The 24,947-nt window shown below is 32.0% G+C and overlaps 3 protein-coding genes across 3 annotated transcripts; 1 reads left to right on the top strand and 2 right to left on the bottom strand.

Moving 5' to 3' along the window:
- The first annotated feature begins 3,547 nt into the window (after positions 1 to 3,547).
- On the top strand, positions 3,548 to 6,963 carry LOC109811259 (uncharacterized). Its single transcript, XM_020374948.3, has 6 exons — positions 3,548 to 3,925; positions 4,140 to 4,215; positions 4,305 to 4,412; positions 5,602 to 5,672; positions 5,776 to 5,838; positions 6,291 to 6,963. The coding sequence occupies exons 2-6, from the start codon at positions 4,152 to 4,154 to the stop codon at positions 6,480 to 6,482; spliced, it is 498 nt and encodes a 165-aa protein (XP_020230537.1). The 5' UTR covers positions 3,548 to 3,925; positions 4,140 to 4,151; the 3' UTR covers positions 6,483 to 6,963.
- Positions 6,964 to 7,724: 761 nt separating this feature from the next.
- Positions 7,725 to 13,544, bottom strand: LOC109811286 (zinc finger (CCCH-type) family protein / D111/G-patch domain-containing protein). Its single transcript, XM_020374979.3, has 4 exons — positions 13,376 to 13,544; positions 11,414 to 11,722; positions 9,803 to 9,863; positions 7,725 to 8,961 (listed from the first exon to the last, which is right to left on the bottom strand). The coding sequence occupies exons 1-4, from the start codon at positions 13,499 to 13,501 to the stop codon at positions 7,967 to 7,969; spliced, it is 1,491 nt and encodes a 496-aa protein (XP_020230568.1). The 5' UTR covers positions 13,502 to 13,544; the 3' UTR covers positions 7,725 to 7,966.
- A 9,699-nt stretch (positions 13,545 to 23,243) lies between these two features.
- On the bottom strand, positions 23,244 to 24,510 carry LOC109811293 (ethylene-responsive transcription factor 3). The gene has a single exon (XM_083068494.1). The coding sequence runs from the start codon at positions 24,116 to 24,118 to the stop codon at positions 23,471 to 23,473; it is 648 nt and encodes a 215-aa protein (XP_082924620.1). The 5' UTR covers positions 24,119 to 24,510; the 3' UTR covers positions 23,244 to 23,470.
- Between the last annotated feature and the right edge of the window lie 437 nt (positions 24,511 to 24,947).

Genomic DNA, 24,947 nt, shown 5'->3' with positions numbered 1-24,947 from the left:
AAATTTAAGGCCTCAATAGTTCCTACAATATTAGCACAATATCTCGTCTACTACTACTCGCACATATGCTTGCAACACAAGTGATATCACTCAACCACTACTTCTTACGTAAGCAAGAAGTATCAAACAAATAAGCAATCATAAGAATGAAGAAGAGCAATCATAATGGTATTAGCTAACACTATCATGATTATCATTCTTCTAATTACGAAATAACTTAACAATATCAACACAAGAAGAACATCATCATCATCAAAGCAAAACATCATCATAGTATACAACAAACAAAACACAGTCAGAGTACACAACAGAGTCATGATAAGCACATAACACACACAGTCGATTAGATCGACCAGCTCTGATACCACTTAATGTGACACCCTCTACCCCAACATACATATACAGTAATTATAAAAAAAATAGAATTTTTCATCAATAAAAATCAAATTTCCAACCACGTAAGGGTAAAGAGTTCACATTCATAAACTTAATCCAAATAACATGCCAGTAAAATTACAAAGAAATAAAACTGAATTTTCCAAAATAATTTAATAAGAACATTTTAAACTAATCTTATCTATGTCTCGATGTCACATGTCCTATCAGAGCAAAACCCAACATAGAAGCCTAAGCTTCATCACCAACATCCTCAGCCTCACGCTGATGATCACCTGTATATCAAACAAGAGAAACAACACAAAAGAAGGGAGTGAGAAACATCTCACTCTGGCTCACGGTGTAGGAACGCACACCGGATAGCCAAACACAAACAATACAGTTTCCTCATAGATCAATCAACAACAATAGTTTATTCAATCATCCAAGTCATACAAATAGTAATTTATCATCATTTAATAATAAGGATGCACATGCATGGACACGGACTTCACATTATCATGCATGTGGCGCCAGTAAAACATCACATGGCATATTGTCGCTAGCAATACACGAAGAGTAGTCTAGGAGTACATGCCGGGTCACACCCTCTGCGCACTCTCACTAGAAGGATATACTACCAGAGTCTCGTCGGGATAGCTAAGCCGCGCAAGATACATCCCATGCACACAATGGGCGAGACTGGGACTTCCAAACCGAGCTATCCCCAAGGACTAATCCCCAAAGCTTTTACACTAGGGGGCCTTCTCTGGCGGTGTATTCTATATCGTACCCTTAAAACATTTATGCAAATGATGCATGTCAAACAAGACTCTATGCATTAACACATATCACATTTTCATGTCTCATTCCCATATCACATTATCATGTCTCAACATATCTCATCATCACATCTCCTCATTATATTTCATCATCACATCTCATCATTACATTTCATCATCACATTCGCATTATCACATCATATTCACAATTTTCACAGAGCACTTTTATTCATATCAGAACTCATCTATTTGCAAAAGTAAACATATATTCATACATCTCATACAACAATGAATACAACAGAATAACCAGAAGCTAAAACAGAAACTATTAGAAATATGTCTGTTTCTCATAGGGTTCCCACAGGAACCCACAGAGCACTATAATTCATATCAAAACTTGTTTATTTAATAAATTAGACACATATTTACGCTCAGCAAATATCAAGAAACACAACAGAAAACTCAGAAGGTAAAATAGAAAATATTTATATTTTGTCTGTTTTCTCATAGGGTTTCCAGTAGAAACCCATAGAGCACTCTAATTCATATCAAAACTTGTTTATTTAATAAATTAAACACATATTTATACATTACATTCAACAAGAAATACAATAGAGCAATCAGATAGCAAAACAGAAAACATTCCTATTTTGCCTGCTGCTCATAGGGTTCTCTCAAGAACCCATAGAGCGTTCCAATTTATGCAATAAACATTTAAAATAAGACAATTCACGTATATAATTATTATCACAATTAATTTACTCATACAAGCATCAATGCACTTCCTTAGGGTTTCCCGTAGGAACCCATAGAAGTACCAAATTCCACAATCATAGTCTAAACAAGTTTTTATTCATACACGCATATTAATTAAGTAATTGGAACATACAAGACAAATATGACATACAACAAACACAGGATTGAGGGCCAATCCCACTACCCAGCATACAATCCCACACCCAGAGCAAGGTTTCTCACTCCCCCCCTTACCTCAATAAGCAGAGCCGAATCTTGTTGGTCACCCCCTCTAGGTTCCCCTTCGTCTTCAGAGAGAAAGGAGGAAAAAGATAAGAAAATGAAAAAATGAGTTTTAGAGAGTGCAAAACGCTTTATTTATAGGCATCAGGCCACAGCCAGAACGGGGCACATAGAATATGTACAAAAGCCTCTCCTAGAACGGCCCGTTCCAAAACCAGAACAGCCCGTTCTGGGGTTTTCGGAACGGCCCGTTCCAAGGTGAAACGACCCGTTCTGAGTTAATAACATGTTCTTAAAAACGACATCCGGAACGGCGCGTTCCCAAAGTGGAACGGCCCGTTCTGGGTTAAAATTTTACCCACACATGCTAGGTTGGGAACGACCCGTTCCCAAAGTGGAACGGCCCGTTCCAGAACTATGAAAATCCAAGTTTGCTAATTAATAAATAAATAAATAACATATATATATATATCAAAATAAAACATCAATACAATTTAAAACATGATTTTCTTTAAATAATAATTATGACAAAATATCATAATTAATAATATTATACAAAATAATTTTCATAAATAATTATTATTAAAAACTTTTAAAAATTCAATCAAACACATTTAATTAATCAAAATAATTATAAGAAAATAATTTTTATAAATACAAAAATAAATAATAATTATTCGTAGTATTAGTAAAAAAATTCGGGGTGTTTTACACTATTCAAAGTTGAGGGGGAGCAATACAAAGTGGACCAAAAGATTTTACATGTAAAAATTTCAACTTTTAAAATGAATGTAAGAAAAGATCACACATGGAACCACAATATCAATAAGTGAGGGTCCAGGTGTGACCATTACCACCTATACGTACAAGTTAGGCAGTGACAAATTGTATAATTGCCTTAGGAATAGGAAGTTTCTCATTAAATTTAATTGTTAAGATGACTTGAGGATACTTTCCTTGAAAATTGATGGGTGACATTTTGTAAGAAAATGAGACAAAGTATATATATGTTAATTAAAAAAATATTTATTTATAATAAATTTTAATTATAATTTATATGATGTTGATTTCTATTTCTTGTAAAAATGGGCATGAGTGAACTTGATTTGTTTTGAGTTTAGGAAATATTTAAATTTAAATTAATTAATCACTTTAAAGACTTTTGTTATTTTACTCTCCTCATTTTACTAAATTCATATCAATAAATATGTCCCTTCTAGAATTTTAATAAAAGAAACCGATGTAGTACACTTGGGGATTATATTGTGTTCTTGGAGATCATGGATTATATTTGTGCAAAGATTTTCTTTCAAAAAATATATATATAATAAAAGATTATTTAGATAAATTAAATTTAAAAGAAATGAAAAGTGTATTAGTAAAAAGAGGGAGCGTAAATAGTATATGTCTAATATTAATCAATTTAAATTGGATCCGATTTCTATAAAAAATGAAATATTAAAAGTTGAGTTGGTTCAAATTTTTTATATTGTTTTTATCCTCGGTACATCAATTCAGACTCAGTCACTTCACTTTCTCGTCTTCCACTTTCATATCCTACCTTCACCCTTCAATCTCCAGTTTCTTATTATTTCTCTTCATATATATATATATAGATAGACAAAGAAATCAGGCTTTATAGAGTGCAATCCATGTGAATTTAATTAGAATACACCTTTTTTACCTTCGTTTAATCATACATTTTCATTGTTAGGAACCAAAATTAGAAGAAAAAAAAATAGAAGAAAGAAAAGAAAGATCGTATTTCTTGATTACAAAGAATTCGATAGGTAACTATATCCTAACAGCCATATAATCGAAAACTGTTAATTTTTGTGATATTCATTTAAAATTCATGCACAGAACGATTACTAATTAGTTGATATACATTTTTACATTGATAATGTATAGAAGTTAAACTCAATCTATGTTGGTTATTGTGATGAAAACTTTGAAATACTATTATGTGTCATGACTAAACCTATGTATGTTCTTCTTTCTCAGTCCCTGACCCAAATGGCAGAGAGAAGCAAAGAGCTTCTTCAGTTGGAGCACAAGGGCAGGTCCCTTTCATCGTTAGGTCTCTCTCTTTTGCTTCAATGGAATTTGTTTTGTTTTCTCTTTTTATTTTGGAGCTTTTAAATGATGAAGTTGCTTTTGTGAGTGCAGAATCCACTCTTCTTGTTTGTGATGATAATAAGAGAGAATCAAACACAGAAACTAAGAGACAACCCCCTGCTGGCAGGCCCCTCACTTCCTCAGTTCCCACAAGCCAACGTATTGTTTCAAATTCATCCCCACTTTTTTTTGTCTTTTACCTGTTTTTCGTATTTTGCAAGCATTCAGTTCTCTTAATTAGTGAAGTAGGTGTTGTTTTCATAGTTTTTTTTATCATTTTTTCTTTAATTTTTTTATTGTTATTGTTGTAGTATCTATTTATTTTGTGTTTAAGAAAAAAAGTTAGTAGCCCCCCCCCCCCCCCCACTCTCTTTTTGGGTTGGAGGGTGATTTGAATATACCACATCAATTCATTATGTAATGGATGATGACATTGCATTGATATAGAGCGAATTTTTTATTTTTCTGTAAGAGATGATTACAACTTCATCTAAGTTTGAATCTTATTGAAAGCTCCACAAGAAATGTAAAATTATTGAAGAAAGAGCAAGACGCTTCCTTCCGGGCAATCAAGAGGGGACTGTTAAGAAAATAGATTTTTCATTTATTTCACAGTTAAAATCTTTGTAAAGCTTAATCAGTAGTCTCGAATTTAAGCCGTGAACATACAATTGTATTTAATCCTCAGAGAAAAAGTTTTGTCATTAATAATGATCTTGTTCAACTCAAATAGAATTGTATCCAATAAAAGATACATGTGGACTATACTAAAAAAAACACTTTGAGAAACAATTTACTAGAGAATTAACCGATTCAATACAACAATCAAGCCTTTCATCATTAGGAATTGATGTCATTGAAATTGTCAAGCACTAGGAATTGACTGATATTGCCACAAAATCATTGCATGCTTTTTTGGAGGATGACTACTCTTGTTTGCTTCATCGATTAATTTTCACGTTTATGATTCAAATCTCATTACTTAGGATATGTTACCAATGTTCATGATGATGCTCAGGATAAACATGACACCTAACATATTGGATGTTCCTAAATTGCTGTTGTGCTTGTAATGGTACTTATTGAGTATGCACCTAACACTCATCAGTTAAAGTCAGTCTACACAATACATTGAACATTGTTGCAAGGTTGTTTGGTTCGTTACTAACATGGTGTTTTACCCTAATATTTCACTGTTGAATTGGGTGTATATTACAGTAACTGGTTATATTCTAGTCATAAGCATCAAAATTTATTGGTTGAATGCAGCAGAACTCTGGCAAAGTTGTAAAACGGAACTACCATTTTTCTGTTTTGTCCTTAAAAGGTAATGTTATTTTTTGTGCAGTTTTAGGAAAGGTTAAAGACTTCCTAGGAGTGATGTCAGAAGCAAATACACAACTGGAACTTGATGCAAAGGTTAAATCTTTTTTTTTTAATCAAATCCATTATTTTTAATGCTTTGTGACCAATTTCTCCCTTTAAACTTTTTTCTTTTTTCAAATCACTTTTGAGTGTGTAGGAAAATCCTGAGAAGTACGATATTGAAGAGCTAACTGGAAATGAATCCAATGTTATTGAAATGGTCAGTCTCCCTTCCATTTCTCTTTGTATACCAATTACCCCTCTCCACCTTCCTGCCTTTATGACTATGAGAAATATCGCACACTCTTTTGAATATATTTTTTTGTTTTTGATTAAAATTTGTTAGAAATCAAAATTTTATGGAACCCACTTATTTAATAAGAGTTTGTCTAGATAAAATTAGAAGTATTTTTTAAAGTTTTTCTACTGGAAAAAGTTCCTTATTTTCAATAGAGAAATTTTTAATAAGGTTTTATATAGGTTCAAAGTCTCTCTCATAATATATTTGATTCTAATAAGTTTTAACCAATAATAAAGAGTGTATAATATATTTGATTCTATTAAGTTTTAACCAATAATAAAGAGTGTATAGTTAGTACTAAGTGTATATATTGCTGACTTCCAAATAGTGGATTAAATTAAATTATTGATTTTGGTTTCATCTTATTGAAGAATTTGATGGTTGGTGTTGCTGATCTTCATACACCTGATGCAGTGGCTGCTGCTGAATCTGTTATTTCCAGTTGTCAGCCTGTGATTCCGTTGGCTGATGATGGGAGTGAAACAGATTCAGGTGAAAGTAGTGCTGATGATGAAATTGGTAGCACTGGCAATGCTTGTGAAGATGGAAATGATAGAAACTAGCCTGAGTCTCTTGATAAAAAATCTATTTCTGGTAAAGATAATATTCATGAAAAGCCAAAGGGTTCTCGTTCCAAAAAAGGTCCAAGGAATGTTGAGTTATCATGACCTAATGGGGTTATGAGAATTAGATGCTTCAGTTGCATCAAATTGGTATGCTGAGTTTATTGCAACCACTACCAGCACAATGTATTTGTGCATCTGGGGTTGGAATTTACCGTATGACTATTGCTGCTGCATTGAGCATACCACCTCAATGAGATAATACAGTGAAAATTTTTCACTAGGCCAATGCGTGTACAACCTCTGTCAGAGGCAGGTGGTGAAGTAACAGGACTTGCTTCATGAATTCTTAGTGTATATAGAATTTTATATGTGCTTGATAAATATGTTCCTAGTCTTTAAATTGTTGCATGTCTACATAAGTGTTTGCGTTCAAAGTCTAAACGTCTGTGTGGATAAACTTTTCCAAAAATATTTTTAAAAGAAAATATGAAATAATTTTTTTCAAAAGATAAAATTAGTTTAAACTAATGAAGTTCTCTAATACTAAATTCTCTAAAACAGTTTTTAATTTATGTATAAATTAATTTTAACTTAAAAAAATTAATTTTCTTTCTATTAAACATATTTATGGAAAAGTTTATCCGACAAATAGTAAATAAATTATAAATAAGCTCTTTCAAACAATCTTTGTCCAATATATAATTATTGGTTAGGTGACGGAACCTAGGCCTAGCTGTGCTAATGCCTACAGTTAAAACAGCCATTGCTTGCATTTTTTTATTAAAACAAGCTGAAGGTCATATATTAGATGTTTCAATCTCACTTTGAACAGAATAATATTTGGTTAATTTAGACAAGACTACTAACCAACAATTCACATCATGTGTTCTAAGACCTTTTATTTTGGTTGAACAAATGAATGTTTATTGTAATGATTATCACCATTATGATCAAAAATCTAGGGAGGAAATGATCAAAATTGAAGGTTCATTTATTGATTCTTGAGCTGGTTGAGCAGTAACTAGTCAATTCGCTTGATATTGTTGCCCTTGGATTATACTCCTTTGGCTAATTTTGTGCAAGTGATTCCACACACGATGCATCAAAAGAACAGAGTAATCTTATTAAACTCCACCCAAATTAGTCGAGTGATCTTATCTAACTCTGACATAACAAAGATCCTAGAATAAAAAATAAATAAGACCAACATCAGAGGCTTGGAGGGACTCCAAGGTCAAGTCAAAAAAGTGTCATTCTCGACACAAAGATTCAATAAAATAAAATATAAGTGCATATATCATGCAATTGAAGAATAATCGCATAACATGTACAAGGTTGCATACACAAAAGTGCAATGTACTAACATCTTAGCTGAACTACACATATTGAAATCTCCTTTCCTTCATTTCATTTGAAGGTCATCAGCATTGGAATAAACTAAAGGCACATTATACCATTCAACTAAACATCCTAACTGCTAACTAAAACTTGAGCCATCTCTTCTCTTTTTCTTTGCTAACAACTGCATTTGATGCAGAGGCATGAACTGCTTCAGCATCTGCTAAAGCCTTGCGGGTTTCATTCAATTTTCTCATAGCACCCTCATAAACAGCCTTCTCTTTTCTATTGGCATTCACAATATGTTCAAGCTTCTCAACCCTCATCTTCAAATCCTTCACCTCTTCTTCATAAGCAACCAACGCCCGTCTATCCACCTTCTTACCCTCATCTGAACCTTTACTTTGCTGCTTCTTGGATGATCCACCGTTGATAGCCTCACTGTGCATTGCCAGCTGATTGTTTATCAATGCAAAGACATCTGACGCCGACTCATCTTCCTCTTTTGCTGCACGATTTGCTTCAGCAAATTTCTTGTCACGTTTTCTCTTACCACCTCGGCTGCGTTTTTTCTTGTCTTGCTTCTCCCCATTCTCTTCTCTTTTATGAGACTCGAGCGCATGATCTAAGGACTGCTTTGGTGGTAGCACCTTCACTGGTATGGGGTCCAGCATTCCCTGACCAGTTAAACCTAAACCCATTCCTTCTATGTACCCCATATTAGCCATCATTTTGGAAGCTATGCCTCTAGTGTGGTTCTCCCACTTGGCAAATTTCGCAGTTTCGGTTTGAACACCTCTCTGTAGGTTGGTACTCTCCAGAAATCCTAAACCTTGTGATTCCTCCTCTTCCTCAGAGTCGGTGGAATCGGATTGTTCAAAGCTGGAATCGCTCTCTGAGTCACTTACTTCTGCATGTTCAGACAGTGCCATTTCTTCTACACCAAGTTTCACAGAACTTCCATCGTCTCGGAATACAACTTGACCAACTCCAGCTTTCTCGTCCCAGGACTCGAGCTCGGCTTCTCTCCAAGTGCTTGCATTTTCAGTTGAGACTGCCCATATACTTGACCCCACAAGGGACTGCTTCCAGATTGTAGGGACATATTTCTTAAGAGCAGATAGTTGAACATCAACTCCTGCAGATGTAGACAGAACAAAAGTTATCATATACATAACAAAATAGGACTGTGGTATACAAAGGTCCACAGGCTGGAACGACAAAAACTTGCATAACAAATCGGGTTTTGCAGCAGTTTTCTGCATCCAAACAATAAATTTCAAGGATTATAACCCTTCAAATTCCTCATAAGTTAAAAGATGAATCAATTGGATTAACATTACTAAGATTATCATTTTCTTTCTTTTTTACAATTTTGTTCTGATCCCCCAATGTTATAGTGTCTTAAAAGTATGTGCCAAGAAACCTAGTAAAGTGTCTGAAAAAGATTCAATGAGGCAAGCTGTGAATAATTTTACCCAAGATGCCATAAACATTAAAGCAGAAAAGGATTGTAATGTGCTATTTTTTATTCAAAGAAAGAAAACTGCAAACACAAAGCACATGATAAATCTAAATGGAATTTAGATATGGGTAGCAATAATTAAACCAGCCTCCTCTAGGTGAAAGTACACAAGGCACCTACACTTTTACGATGTAATACAAAATTGATATCTCAAAATGGAAAAATCACAAATTAAAAATAAATAAAAAAATCCCTTGATATGCTGATTGCTGAAGTTATGTCACTCAAATAATTAAAACTTCAACCCCCTAGTTTATTTACATGACCTACCTCCCAAAATCTTAACAAAGATTTGATTCAACAAGTTATCAAAGACACCAAGGGTACAAATGCTCATTGAATATTTGCACCTAAAAGTGCAAGTGGCACTAATGTTTAGTGACAAAGTCAATTACAAAGAGGTCTATGTGATTTCACCTCTATCCAATTTTGTTCAATTTGCTCAGCAGCTTACCATGTGATAGGCGACAGTTACTACCAAATCGACATCGTTGTTGTAAAAAGAACTTGCACATCTGCACTTCGGTGTTCTAGTATTAGTACAACGATTATGATATGAAAAAAAATTGATTTTATTGAATAATCTGAAACCTATATTTGGAGGAATAACAATGTTAAAGAAAACTTGTTCAAATAAGTAGAAATTTCATATTACTACTCTCAAATATTATATACATTTTATACATATAATATAATGGGCCTGTTTGTTTAAACTTTTTGTAAAAAAAAAAAAATTAATAAAATAAGCAATTTTAAATTTTTTTGATGTGTTTTTCTAAATTGCATTTTTTTAAATAAAAAAAAATATATCTACTTTTTTTTTTTTAAGAAGCAACTCTTATTTGCTTCTTCAAAAATTACTTTATAAAAACTACATTTTTTATAATTGCTTTTTTTTAATTTCAACAAACTGGCCCAATGTTCAATTAGAATGACCTTTCTTGATTTACATCATATAAGGCAATTAATGGCAGTTGAGGATACTTTGAAGTCCTTGAGATGTCTTGTAACTAAGATGGTAAGATAGGGATAAGAAAGGAATACAGAAAGATTCCATGCCTCTCTACATATTTTTTAAAAATGAAAATAAAACAAGAGATGGAAAAAGAGGATGGAGTTTGAAAAGAATATGGGTGTGTGCATTGCATTATAGAGTAGTGGGGTAGTTAATGCATTTTAACAGAGAATAATGGATGGTTAAGGAGGAAATAAAGGGTAAAATTGACTATAAAATGTGTACACCAAATATGAGTATTTCCCTTATTATTAGTATAGAAATATAGATAAAAGTTGCATTTGAATTGGAAAGAAAAAACAGTACAAGGAGATGGAGAATAAGGAATACCAAAACAAACACAGACTGAAATCCTAGCAATATGATAGGAATGGTATAATATAGGGAATTCCATTTAAAAGAAAAATTGCCAATTATCTGATTTTTCTAAGTCATTGGCTTTTGGTATTTGAATTCAGAAACTCACATGCTGGAAGATATACATTGTATAAGGACCAACATTCGACAGGGTATTGACCCAAAATTCCTGCTTAAACTATGGCAACATGTGACTAATCACTTTCCTTTGGAGTGAGTTAATGTACTGGAGACAGCAAACCTTATCATTGACTTTTTTTTTCTACTACTACATAAATCCAAGGAAAATTGAAAATAAAGCTTAATACCCATGATATACCTGTGTTGCCTAATTTCCTTATTTATTAATTAAATTCAATCCCGAATTAGGCAAAGGAAAGTTAGTTCAAAATCCCTTATTTTCTCAATATTAGTTACAGTAGAGGAAACATGAGGGGAAGAAAAACTGCACTAGTTAAAAACTTAGGCCATGTTTGGATAAACTTCTTCATAAACACTTAGAGGAGAAGATAATAGGAAAATAAAATGAATCAAGTTTGTCCTATAAGCTAATTTTAGTTTTGGAGAGAAGCTTATTTCTATTTATCTTAAGCCTTTATGAAGAAATTCATACAAACATGGCCTTAAAATACAATATTATACACCAAAGTAAGAAGAAAATAGTCATACTTGACCCAAGATAGTCTTACATACCAGCATATTCTCAGAAGTAGGAGTAAGGAATGAAACTTTTGCCAATGAATTATCCAACTGCACCACTTGACCATTGTACCAACGCCCATCTTTGTGACGAAATCTACATTTAGATCCTACAGAATAACATTGTTCTTCCAATGGCTCTGGTTCAACATCTGTGGGATCAAGGGGCTCCACTTTCTCTTCTTCAGTAAAAATATTAGTGTTATGCAGCACTGAATCTGCTTCCTGTAACAGTCGTGCACGTTTTAGGTGAAAAAGTCCTTCTTCTGCATCCTTAATTGCCTGAACGAGCTCCTCATGAACCTGTGATATCAAACAATTTTAGGAGATTTACAGGATAAAACTAGCCCCGAAAATACTAGATTGGTTTTCATAATCATGAATTCAAAATCATGATCCAGATCATAGAATCACACAATTCAATGTGTTGCACCAGCTTCTGTGACCCTGATCCCAGATGGAACACAATTTGTGTAGAAACTTGAAAGTGACAGAGAGAAGGAGAATAGAGAGATCAAGAGATAATCATTGATTCCGAGTCTCTAAACTTAGAGACTCTTATTTTTAGCTCACAGAAGCAGGCTTCTCTGATAACCCAACTAATCTACAGTTAAAGTAACTGCCTCAAACTAAGTACAGTTGCATAACAGTAATATAACTGAATCAGAATGTACAGCTATCATAACAGAAACCTAACCAGCATATCATGCTAGACTTATACTCTATCAATTCGATGTGAATTGAGATGAATCACATGCTAACATGTAAAAATGGACTGAATCATGTATTTTCAGCTGTTCTCAAAATTCAAACAAAAGCATGTTAACGAGTCAGGCAAGGGCATATAAAACCAATCCAGTCCACTAGATTACACCCACCCAATCAAGTGCCTAAACCTTCTCCCTATGACATAATCTTTCTTCTCGTGACCTATTTACACTGAAAATTGTACATAATCTTACAATGTGATATCTATTTTGCATTTTGAAATAGAACACTTTAAATGTTAGTCGGGATTATTAATTTGTTAGAATCCAGTTGCAAGGTATGGGAGTTTTTAAGGCCTTGGACTCTCCAACTACAATAGCTAGCTTTTGTAGTGTGGTTTTCCCAGTGTTCTAATCAATTGGTATCAGAGCCTTCCACCATGTCACCCAACAGCAAAGAGTGGCACAGATGGTGTTGCCGACATTGTAGTGTTTGCCCAAGACTAAAGGCACACCTAACCTATACCAGAAAGATGTGCAGAAGGCACCAGAGGCAAGCCCATCACCGAACAAGCAGCGCCTAAACAAGGTGTTGTCCCCTTCTAGCTTTGCTTCAAGTACATTGTTCCTGTTACTTATGTCTTAAGTCTAAACCATAAAGACTCTGCTCTCATTGAGTTTCAAAGGACCAACGTAGCTCACATTACACACACTTAAAACATCAATGAACTCAGCATGATTCTCCAAATGTCCACAACTAGAAAATATAAGTCTGAGACACAGCAATAGATTTAATTCACACGACAGACATTGACTTTTTCAAGAGTCACAAATCTACACATGATAAGGATTCAAAACAGCACGTATCCCAATCCTCAATATTATGCTTTTCTGGCCAACAACACAATCAAATTCTACAAACCAGTAAAAAGGGGGAAAAAACACACCTAAATATCTACACCCATTTACCATCCCAAAGATGCCACATAAAATATCTAGTAAATTTATTTTATAAAAAAAGAAATAAGACATTGAAAACCCAATACTGGGCAGCATTTCATTCCCGCATGTTCACAGAAAGTTTCAATCTTTGAACAGAAACAAATTGCCCGCGAGCCAAAATCACAGAATCCGGCAAAATTCTTAGTTTATAACCCGATTAAGAAATGGGAAATCGAACAGGGTGAAAAATTGTAAGGGGTTGTCGAAAAATTTAAATTTAGTTGATTAAAAAATGAGAGAGTGGTACCGCGAGAAGCTCAGGGTTGGTTGGATCAGAGAGAAGGGCTTGATCGATAGCAGAGAGGGAATCCCTTTGCTCATGCAATTGAAGTTCGAGTTGGTTCTCGAGAACCCTCTCTTCTTCGCTACCCATTGTCACCGCCAAATCCAACCTCGTTAGACACTGTTATTATATGGAGAAATTATTATATACCAATGTTTTTAATCTATATATCAGAGTTAATAGCGTCTCGCGTTAGGATTGGTCAGAATTATATAATCATTCTTTATACTAGCAAAATAAACACATTTCATGTCTTAGAAATTTTGTGCGTGTTAAAGAGGGTGCATAGTTATCGAAATAAATAAAGGATAAAAATATTTTTAAAATATGTATACAAAAAATATTGTATCATTTTATATATAGATATTGTATAACTAATTTTTAATTAAATAAATTATTATGTATTATATAAAGATTGTCAAAATTTTATGATTTTATGAAGATGAATCTTTATGTAATGTGTATGTATTTTTAATTTAAAGAATTGTCATTTTTTTCTCTGATTAAGAATAAAATTAATCCTTTGAAATATGAAGATTTATATAGGGAGTTGATCTCTTTCAATAGAATTTTTTCATATACATGAATATGAAAATCAATTGGATAATTGGACCCCTTATAAGTTTGTTTTTGCTTGCAAGAAGATGATGTATAATAATAATAAGAAGAAGAAGAACCCTAAATTAAAATTATTATTATTATTATTGACCAAATAAATGAAATGTATTAAAGGGATTTAATTGGCATAGAGAAGATTGAGAAGAAGAAAAAATGTGAAAGTAGATCTGTTGTTGAAGAAAAAGTGTAAGATTAGAGATAAAAGTATTGAATAATTGTGCATTGTTAACAATTGCACTTATAATTATTTTGTGGCAAGGATTCATAGACATAATCCTTACTCCTTTGGTAATTTTAAGGTTGTCACTTGGAATGATTTATTTTATGTTATTTTATTCATTAATGATGATATGAAATTGTTGTTAATTAAGTGGTGTATTGTTCCTCTATTAGTGTAATTGTGTGTATATATATATATATATAAACACAAAATATTCACAAAGAACATTAGAGTGGTGAATCAATTAAGAGTCATATTTTCTGTAACTAAAATAATGACAAAAAAAACCATTAGAGTTGGCCTAGTGCTGAAAGTTGAAATAATTGTTGATCTTGTAGCAATTGAATTAGAGTCTACTTGTGGTAATAATGAGTAAAGTTGTCTCCTCAAAGACTAGGTCTTTTGATTGATTATCAATTAGTTAAAAAATTAAGAAATGCATATAAAAATATTTACAAATTTTCATTGCTTGATTCATTAAAATAGAAACAAAATATTAGATTAATAAAACTTAATGGTGTGTTTGGATGAGGAATTTATATAGGGTAATTCATTTATTTGAAGAATTTCAAATTTCTTGAGATGAAATACTTTGTTTGGATGAGAAATTTACAAAGAATTTGAAATCCAAGCATTTGTGAAATTCCTTAAAATAGTATAATTTCAAATTCTCCCAAAAATGAGAGAATTTGAAATTCTTCATATTTTTTTTTCTTATTTCACTTATATATTTTATCTTATCTTTTCACTCTTTTAATTATTAGATATTCAAAAATATTTTTAAAATTATTAAATATTATCTTATATTATTTATTAAAATTATTAAATATTATCTAATATTAATTTTTAAAATTATTAAATATTTAAAAATTTATTAATATTTATTTTTATAAAATTTAATTTAAAAATCTCAACATATAAATATATTTTTAAAATCAATTTTACTATGATGGAATCAAATTATCATATTCAACCTAATAATTTAAAATTTAAGAAATTTGAATTGACTCATCCAAACAAAATATTTTAAGAATAAGAGAAATTGAAATCAAAGTAATTCAAATACCAAGAATTTAAAATTCCTTAAATTTGTAAAATTTCTCATCCAAACACACTATAAAGCAAGTAACAAATAAGTAGGTAATTGTTGGAGTAATTCAAATATGAGAAGCTTAGGATTGGATTTCACTTCTTATACCTATTAGTGACCTTGAAACTGTGTGTGTGTGCGTGTGTGTGTGCGTGTGTGGTGTCACTCTTTCACTATTTTGATTAGGATTAACTGTGTGGTGTCACTCTTTCACTATTTTGATTAGGATTAACTTCATTCAATACCAATTTCTTAATAAAGAGATTCTAAAATTTCTCCCTTGAATACTAATTCTGGTGTCACTCTTTCACTATTTTGATTAGGATTAACTTCATTCAATACCAATTTCTTAATAAAGAGATTCTAAGATTTCTCCCTTGAATACTAATTCCTTTCATATTCAACAAAGAAACTTGTATTAGCAAGAATTTTTTTTTAAGCTTTGATTTAGCAAACATTTTTCAATCAAAATCCAATCTTAAAATCAATTTACAAAGGATCAAAACTTTAAAACTTTAAGAACGGAAATGGAACAATATAATAAAGAAATCATAACATATATAAAGATCAAGAGTCACATGAAGTACAAAAGATTACATCCAATACCAAAATTAAGAAAGTTACTTACTCATTTTCATGAAAACCAACTCACAAAAGAAGAGGAAGAACAAGAAGTGTCTGACATTAATATTGTTGATGTCTCTGAACATTAGAGTCACCTCTAAGATCTTTAACTTTAATGGTCTTTGGTGGTGGAGTGAGAGAGAGTGATAGGAATGATCATAGAGACTAAAGAAAGTTTTTAGGTCATTTGATGTTTTCCCCCTCCCCCCTTAAATATGTTATGTTTTATAAACATGAGATTCTTTATCTTCACAATTTGGCTTAAACCCATTAGGAATGGTTTAAGCCTTTTTGAATACTTCACCATGAATAAAGCAAATTCGCATAAGCCCTTTTGAAATGGCTTAAACAAATTTTCTTAGGAGAGCTTTTTCCTGCTTGTGCTAAATGGCTTAAGCATTTTATTTTTTTTTTGCAAACTTTAATTTTCCATTTTTCTGAAATGACAAAAACTTTTTTGAGTAAGTGGAAATAAAAATATTTTCTTTCATGAATCTTCCCCAACTTCAATTCTTTTCTTCTCTCTTTGTCTTGATTTTTCTCCTTTTATCCTACAAGATAAAACCACCATAATTAACAAAAAAAAATTATTATAATTTGAATAGATTGAATTTCTACATTACAATTATATAATTATATACAATAATTACATCCTTGGGACAAATTTAAAGGAAAAAGAAATGCAAGCATGTCATTTTACCTAATAATGTTCACTCAATTCAAGTAAAAATGACAACTAACAACTTGTCTAGATCTAGAACATCGTTTTCCCTCAAGCAAAATTCATCTAACCAAAAAACATAAAAACACTTAATACTGAAACATATTTTCCATCACATGAATCTTGAAGCAAATCTACAGTACAATTATGATGCAAGGTATAAATTTCATTACAAAAACAAGGGAATCAAATATCTTTCATTCAATTTGGTGTCCACAACACAAAAATAGGAAAGTCACACAAGGTCAACCACAACAAGACTCAATATAATTTTCAATCGAGTCAAGCAACTAGTTGAGCAAAATCCTTATCAAAGTGTGTATCTCTCGACTTGGTAAGTGTTTCACTTAATCCATACTTTAAATAAATGGAAGTCAACATTTATTATCATTTAATCATGTCACATAAGCATGAATCAATCATGGATCACTAAGGTCTTTTATTAGGTGGTAACTTGGTTTGGTTAATAAATGAATATTGATTTTTTGGATATACAATCAAAGCACTAAGAGGTTTGGAGAGTAAAAATGATGCTTCAATTCAAATAAGAATGCAAATATGTACAAAATTTTCTTCCTCAATACCAACTTCTTTCACTAACCCAATTCCTTTATATCTTTCTTTAAAAACTACCCTAATTATATACCAAAATGGGAATTTCTCTTTTACTCAAATATGAACACAAGTATGTTTAACGTTTCTTTTTTTTTTTTACTTTACTATGTAAAAAAGATAAATATTTACAACTACACAAGAGAGAAATTTTTATAAATATTATGAATTCATCATCTCTTATCATTTTTCTCGTTCCATCCCTCTCAATCTCTCCCCCAAACCTAGAACTTTGTTTGTCCTTAAGCAAAAGTCATTTTATTAATGCTCTCATAGTCTCTAAGTGAGTGAGGAGGATCTTGATTTATCTTTTAAGGCTTAAGGGGTTGACAAAAAAATTAAAATTTTAGGCTCAAATAGGGTTTAAATGAAATTAAACATTCAAAGGTTGATTTGACCTTTAGTTAAATTTTTTGCCTTGATCATAACCATACTTCATCATACCATGTTATAATTTGACAATCAAGCAATATTAACTATAAAAATGCAATTATGACTCTCACAAGGTGTTCACATAATGCACTCTACTCACCGATTTAGGCTTATTTATTAACCAACCACTTGACCTTCATGTCAAAAATACTAATATTTATGTATACAAAATGTAACAATGTTATGATAGTGTGAGCCCAACTAATTTTATTTAAAAAAATTTCCTTCTTTTAAGATTCCCTTCAAATTCATCAAGATACTAATCAAATGATGCATTCATCCTAATCAAACATTGATAATCAAAATTCATGCATATGGTTCCAAAAGAATAGGGAGCGAGTGCAAGACAATCTTAATTATTATAGGCCCCCAAATGTCTCCAACCACATGCAAAAATGAAAATAAAAAACTTTTAAGAGTCATGCATGTAGAGTTAGCAATGAAGCACCAAAATTACCCCCAAAATATATCAAGAACCCACAACTATACCAAACCCTCTACCCCATATGGAAATACCCATTTCTATAAACATAACCCCACAAACCAAATACCCCAATACAGTACATGAAACAATCCATTCTCATCTATTTTGAACAAAAGAGAATTTTGTAGGAGAAAGGGTTCAAAATTTAGCCTAATAACACCCCAAACATGATAATGTGATGATCCTATTTGTAATATAACAAATCCCTAAAATCTCCAATTTATTCCAAGACTTAGAACATGCATAACAATGTGTCCAAACAATCAATTTGTACCCATTTAATATCCTCAAAAGAAAATGCATCCAAATTTACCACATGAAGCACAAAACCCATTTTGTTCTTGGTGTTCATGAAGCACAAAGAATACAAACAAGATTCAACCAATACTAGTGTATAACTTAAGCACAAAACCCAACATACCATTTAAGCTACAACCTACAAGTCCATATCTTCTCTTGGTTAATTGCCACAAATGATCAAATCCTATGATCTTCAAATATCTTAACATAAGTGATAATTCTAAACTTAGCATCAAAATTCTACTCTCCACCCAAAATACATATGTTATAAATATGAAATCAAACCTCAAAACACCATGATCAAATATGCTAAAAACAAATTTACACAACAAATCACAAAACAAACAAACATGAATTCATGCATATAAAACTTAAATAAAGAGCAAAAAGTGAGAAATTATTGGGTTGCCTTTAGTAAGCGTTCTTTTAATGTCATTAGTTTGATAGATCCAAGATCTAAAGTGACCTTCTAATGTGGCCACTCACCTAACTGTCACTTCTAGTACGAGCACAAGTGTTGTGTGTTACCAAGGGATGAGAATAAGTCAGACCTTAAATAAGAGTCTATGGTCTGACTTTTTTAAAGTTTGACCTGTTTAATAAAAATATCAAGTCTAAGACTTTTAAAAAAGCCTATTTATATGAAAAGGCTAAGCTTGGACTTATAGAAAAATCTATTAGATTTGATAGATCAGCCTATTTATTTATGTAATATAATAAAAAAATTAATATACATATGTTATTAAAAATATAAATAAACAAATAAATTTATAAAATAAAAATAAATTATCAATATTTAAAAAAAATTTATACAATTTTTTTTTCATTATAGGTTTATAAGTTTACGACCTGCTTATAAGTATACATCAATATCTAGCATGAATTGTTCCTTCAATAGAAAATGATTCAATTTTTCTCCTATATTTCCTTTAAAATTTACATTTTAATAATATTGAGTAAACTATATTTTAAAAATAAATTTGTTGAATTTTTAAAAATTAAGCTAATTGACCTAATTAATATTATTCATTTAAATAAGCTTTTAAATAGGCTAACAGATCGAATCAGACTCTAAAAAAGTCAGGTCATACCTATAAAAAAAATCTATGATTACTAAATGAGTAAATTTGGGCTTTAATTTATATAAAGGCTTAACCTATATATTTAAAGTCTAGCATAACCTAACATATTCTCATCCCTAATTTCACCTTTTCACCCTCATTGTTTCGTCTATAATTACTAAATGAAACCCTTTGTTTCTTTTATGAAGAAGTGACACTTTTTTATAACCATATTATTTGTATGAAGTATCCATTACTTTTACCAATGACAGATTTTTGTCAAAGAGTATGACTGATTACCGGTAGAGTTTATCCTCTTAATTACTTTTTTTGCATCCACAAAACTTTAAAAAAATTTATCTAAAGGGATTGAATCCAGTATCACTTAAACAAACAACTTGTCAATAAAAAGAAATATCACTACTTTATATTCATAAATATGGAAAATAAAATCACAAAATATTTTATTAGCAATTAGTTATATGTATCATCCGTCCAATTTATTTTTATTATATCTAATTATGAATTTTAGTGATTTTTCGGTGCATTACCAATTTAACTAATTCACCTTAGGCACATTCCAAAACTAAACTTAGATGAAAAATACGCACTCGCCTTTTGATAATGTTACGCAACTACATTATTAATAATAATAATAAACTTTTGTTGCGTTAATGTGTATATCATAAGAATTAAAAAAATTAAGTCATCAAATAATCGTTCACCTAAAAATATAATAAAAACTAATGCTTTTATAGTTTTGGATGTGCATGAAACAATAAAACTGATTAGGTCCATTCAAGTGGTATAGTGTTTATATGTGTGATTTTTTATTCTTATATATATATATATATATATATATATATATATATATATATATATATATATATATATATATATTAATTTGTGCCAATTAAGATATTCAAAATTTTATGACTGCTAATTAAGTTCTTAAATTTTATTTAAAAACCAATATATGACTTCATATATTAAAACATTACGACATCACATCAATACATAACATATATATTTTACTTCAATCGTTGTCAAAATATTTTCATTAGAAATAATGCTTTTAATTATATGATATTCACCAAAGATAAATCATTGAATTCGCGCCAAGGTCACTACAATTATTATGAACTCCACTTAGCTTCTCTTCCATTTCTTTTATTCAACAACTTTTTTTTGTCAATAAAATTATAGCCACAACTTCATCTGTTCTAATTTTTCCCCTTTCCCTCTTTTTTTTTTCTTTTTTTTTTTTAAACTTAAATTCCCCTTATTTATTTATTTTACTGCAGGCTCAGCTTTTTATTTGGTCCAACACTTGGCCACCCATGAACAATACATTGTTTCACTTTTTGGGTAATGAGGGTCAAGATACTCTGTGGTGCATGCTTCTCGGCCCACTGTGTTGCCTCGTATAATAAATGCACATGGAGCCCTCTGATATGATCAGTAAAATATTTGCCATTTTTGTGACCACACTCTCCTCACCAACATTACCTTTAACCCTAATTTCTCCTCACTCCTCACCCATCCCCAAGCTTGCTAGTTATTCCACCAAGAGAAATTGCCTACGCCTTCAAAGTGGTCCTTTCAGATTAGCAACCCTAATCACAACCAAAGTCCTTAGCATTTCAGCATTTTTATCACATAACTTGATCCAAGTTTGGAAATCTGAATTAAAAGAGCAATTAACCATGGGGTGGTAGGTAGGTATCAATCAATATTGTTGCATCCAATAACCATACCCCCTTCACCCTTTTGACTAAATAATTTTTAAACAAAAAAAAAATCACATGTACAACTTTATAAGAGACAATCATGCTTTAAACAAATAACAAAAAAATCTAGAGACATTTTTTTCTTAGAATGTTTAATATAATTACATATTTAAATTTTAAATTTTAAAATAATTAGTTAAACCAAAATAATCTCCACGCTCAATACTGATTTAATTAACCCTTTAAGAAGACATTCTTTTAATTTGCGTCGGACATAATTAGAAACTGATTCTAAATGTATAAAGTAATTAAATTTAAACATTCTCACCTTAATAACTCTTCCTTATAGCCACTTTCTTTGCATGCCAAAGTGGATTTGAAGGAAGCACTAGTGGCCATACAATCACAAAGCATTAGAGAGGAGTATGATGGGCATCACCCAATTATTCTCTCTTGTGGGTTTCTTTTAATTTATGTTCAAAACGAAGATACAAGATTTACGCTAGTGTGGACTAAGAAAGCATAAAGCCATATACTAATACCACATTATTGATCATTGTTCTAAATTTTATCACATATACATCAAAGATAATGTTCGAAAGTAGACATGTAGAGACAATCCAGACAAGACAACAAATGGCAAGGTGAGGTGCACCAAGGTGAGAATGCTCAAATGGTTAGGATGCCATATACATATGTGCAATGGCTAGTGAAACCAACCTTGAAAGTTCTATTTCATGTATTTTGCGAAAGTGACAACAAAAATTTTGGAAATGACAAAAAATTATAATTTATACCCTTAGCCTTAGGTTTTACATGTCTTCAAACAACTAGTGTTGACTTTTCATGGATAGCTTAGGCCTTGTGTTATTTTCTATTGAAAGAAAACAAAGAACAACCTAGGGTGGTAGGAAAATTAAAGTGAACCCTAATTTCTAACTTGTCCAACGCTCCTTACCACACATCACCTTACACCTTGCATGTTCTGTTTAGCAATCAAAGAAACCCAACTAAGGTGAAATGACGGGTAAACAAACCTTTGCATGGGATCAAATTTCAAAGTTGAAACTTCCAACGTCCCCTTTTTCTAGCACAAATTTCTTAGAAAGTACAACACGTTCATGAAAAACCATGTGCTTCTTGGAATTGAAATATGGATCGATTCTTTTCTTACGCGTTAGAATTACAAGTTATTATTAGTGAGAAGAACAGATCCAGAAAAAGAGAGAGAATCTCTCTGGATCTAATCATTCACCGTCCAAAATGCAAATTACCTACCCTGCCAAACATCTTGAGTGTTATAGAAGGCAACATGATTGTTCTTTTCCTATTGTCATTGCACCACAATATGATAAAGAAAGAAGAAATTATCACCATCTACCTCACTCACCTAACAAAGTTTCTCCACAAGTACCCAAAGGAGGGTAGGGAAAAAAATCAAAATCAAGTTGCTGGAAAATCTATAATCTAAATTGCCCACCCAATTTAAGTAACACATGAATTTAGAAAAAAAAAGTTGTTGGTCTTTAAAAGCCCTACCTACGAAATTATGAAAAATATTATTCATTTTTAATCAACTGAATCAAAATGCAATATTTGTTAAGTATCAAGCATCAATTGCATTCAATTTTCAATAGTCTCACTCACTTTAGAAGGATGGAAAAAATAAGCAAAGACAAAAAGAATCAAACCATAAATAGAATCTTGTCCCAAAATGTGACGAAGGATCATTGATCATCAATGATAACTAATTTTGTTCTTAACTCGTTTTTTAAACACAGACACATACCGAGAATTATTTGTCAGAAAAGTCGGTAATGCGAATTAACTCCCCTATCTAACACAAAATAGTAGCACTACCTTTTTTTGCTTTAACATTACCCTATTAATCATTTTAAAAAATTGAAGAAAAAAAAAAAAGAGAAACAATACCATGAAGATTTACTCACATGAATTAAGATCATATTACCATAATCTTCATAACTGATCATCAGCAATCATATTTTTCTTTTTCATTTTTCTCCGCGTAGTAAAAAAGGGGGAAAAAGAGAAAGATAAAAAAAATTCAAGTAGATAAAAGAGGAAGGAAAAAAGAAAAAAAAAAAAAAAAAAAGGAAAAAAATTAATAATTTTTTCCACGAACCAATACATGGTTTCATTTCTCTCATCAGAGGCAAAGAACGGTGCAGAACAGATCATCGTCGCAAACGCCGTTTGCCACGTCAGCGTCCTCTAACGGCAACGCGTTTAGGTCAAACGGCAACGGTTGGCGCCGGAACGACGACGCCACGTTGTCGCCGTCGCCGTCGTCCACGACGGAGGACGACGAGTCGCAGTCGCTGCGGCAGTCCTCGGGGACCACCGGCGGGGTCCGCGGGTATCTCCGATCGGCAACCGCCGGCACCGGCACAGTCGCCGTCCCGACGGGCCGCGGGCCGCTGAAAGACTCAACGGTGCTGCTCATGCCGCTAGTGGTCGGCCGCCGGTGATCGTGGAAGCCTTCGCCGGCGCCGGCGAAGTACTGGTGGTCGGAAAATGGATCAGGGTGGTAAAACGGCGGAGAAAGGGGAAAATTGGTCTTTGCCTTGGGTCCCCGGAGGTTTCTCGCCGCCGTGTCGTACGCACGCGCCGCCTCCTCGGCGGTGTCGAAGGTTCCGAGCCAAACCCTAGCTTTCTTCAAAGGGTCTCGGATTTCGGCGGCGAACCGGCCCCACGGTCTTTTTCTGACGCCTCTGTATCTCGGTTCTCTGAAAAAAACCGGCCTTGAACCGGTTTCGCCGATCTCCACCGCCGCCGCGGTTCCGCCCTTGCCCATCTTCAAAGTTGGAAGCTTTTTGGAATTCTGAGACGACCCAGAAAATGAAAATGGAGGAAATATGGTGAGAAATGATGAAAAAATGTTATATTGGGGGCAAAAAAGTTGAAGGGTTTGACCTATAGTTTGTTGTCAGAAAAGGGTCATTTGATTTGGTTTAATGGTGAGGTTTTGAGAGATTGGGGTTATAGAGAAGATGATGATGTGATGAGATTGAGAAGGAGAGAGAGAGAGAGGGAGAAAGGGAGAAAGGGTTTGTGGTTGAAGGATGGTACCATAGCAACACAACTCACAACAATACCTTCTCTTGATCTTCCTTCATCTACACAAAAATATATTATTAATAAAGATTGAGAATGGACCTCAAGAGTGTAGTTTTCCACTTTTCTTTCTTTCTTTCCTTTCCCTGTTGTTTCTCGGCTGTGGCTGTAATGTAATAATGACCTTTCATTCATTTTTTGTTTTAGTTATTTTTTTTTTTGAGTTTAAACCCTTCTTATCCATTATTTTTAGAATAAACAGCATAATAGGTCTTAATAATTCATTTTAAAGAACAACTCATAATAATTAAAAGAATAAATTTCACATCAATATTATATTATGTTCATCTTTTATTTTTATGATTATTATTAAAATTTGTTTCTAAGTTTATATATTTAATGATTATTATTAAAATTATGATTTTTTAAAAATTAACTATATGTATCTTAAAAAATATATTTTTCATTATTATCTTACAAAAGATTTTTAAAGTTATATATCAAAATAAAAATAATATATTTATATAAGTATAATAAAATCAAATATAAGTATTGAAACATTATTTAAT

The sequence above is a fragment of the Cajanus cajan genome, chromosome 2 (assembly GCF_000230855.2).
Source record: "Cajanus cajan strain Asha chromosome 2, NIPB_CcT2T_4, whole genome shotgun sequence".
Classification (NCBI taxonomy): Eukaryota; Viridiplantae; Streptophyta; class Magnoliopsida; order Fabales; family Fabaceae; genus Cajanus; species Cajanus cajan.
This window is presented reverse-complemented; position numbering and strand designations above follow the sequence as displayed.

Excerpts from the sequence above, each read along its gene's own strand:
- LOC109811259 (XM_020374948.3), top strand. The coding sequence starts at position 4,152 with ATGGCAGAGAGAAGCAAAGAGCTTCTTCAGTTGGAGCACAAGGGCAGG. Across the intron at positions 5,673-5,775 it reads AACTGGAACTTGATGCAAAG|GAAAATCCTGAGAAGTACGA; the intron begins GTTAAATCTTTT and ends TTGAGTGTGTAG. Across the intron at positions 5,839-6,290 it reads AATCCAATGTTATTGAAATG|AATTTGATGGTTGGTGTTGC; the intron begins GTCAGTCTCCCT and ends ATCTTATTGAAG.
- LOC109811286 (XM_020374979.3), bottom strand. The coding sequence starts at position 13,501 with ATGGGTAGCGAAGAAGAGAGGGTTCTCGAGAACCAACTCGAACTTCAA. Across the intron at positions 9,864-11,413 it reads CTACTTCTGAGAATATGCTG|ATGTGCAAGTTCTTTTTACA; the intron begins GTATGTAAGACT and ends ACCGAAGTGCAG. Across the intron at positions 8,962-9,802 it reads TAACTGTCGCCTATCACATG|GAGTTGATGTTCAACTATCT; the intron begins GTAAGCTGCTGA and ends CTACATCTGCAG.
- LOC109811293 (XM_083068494.1), bottom strand. The coding sequence starts at position 24,118 with ATGGGCAAGGGCGGAACCGCGGCGGCGGTGGAGATCGGCGAAACCGGT.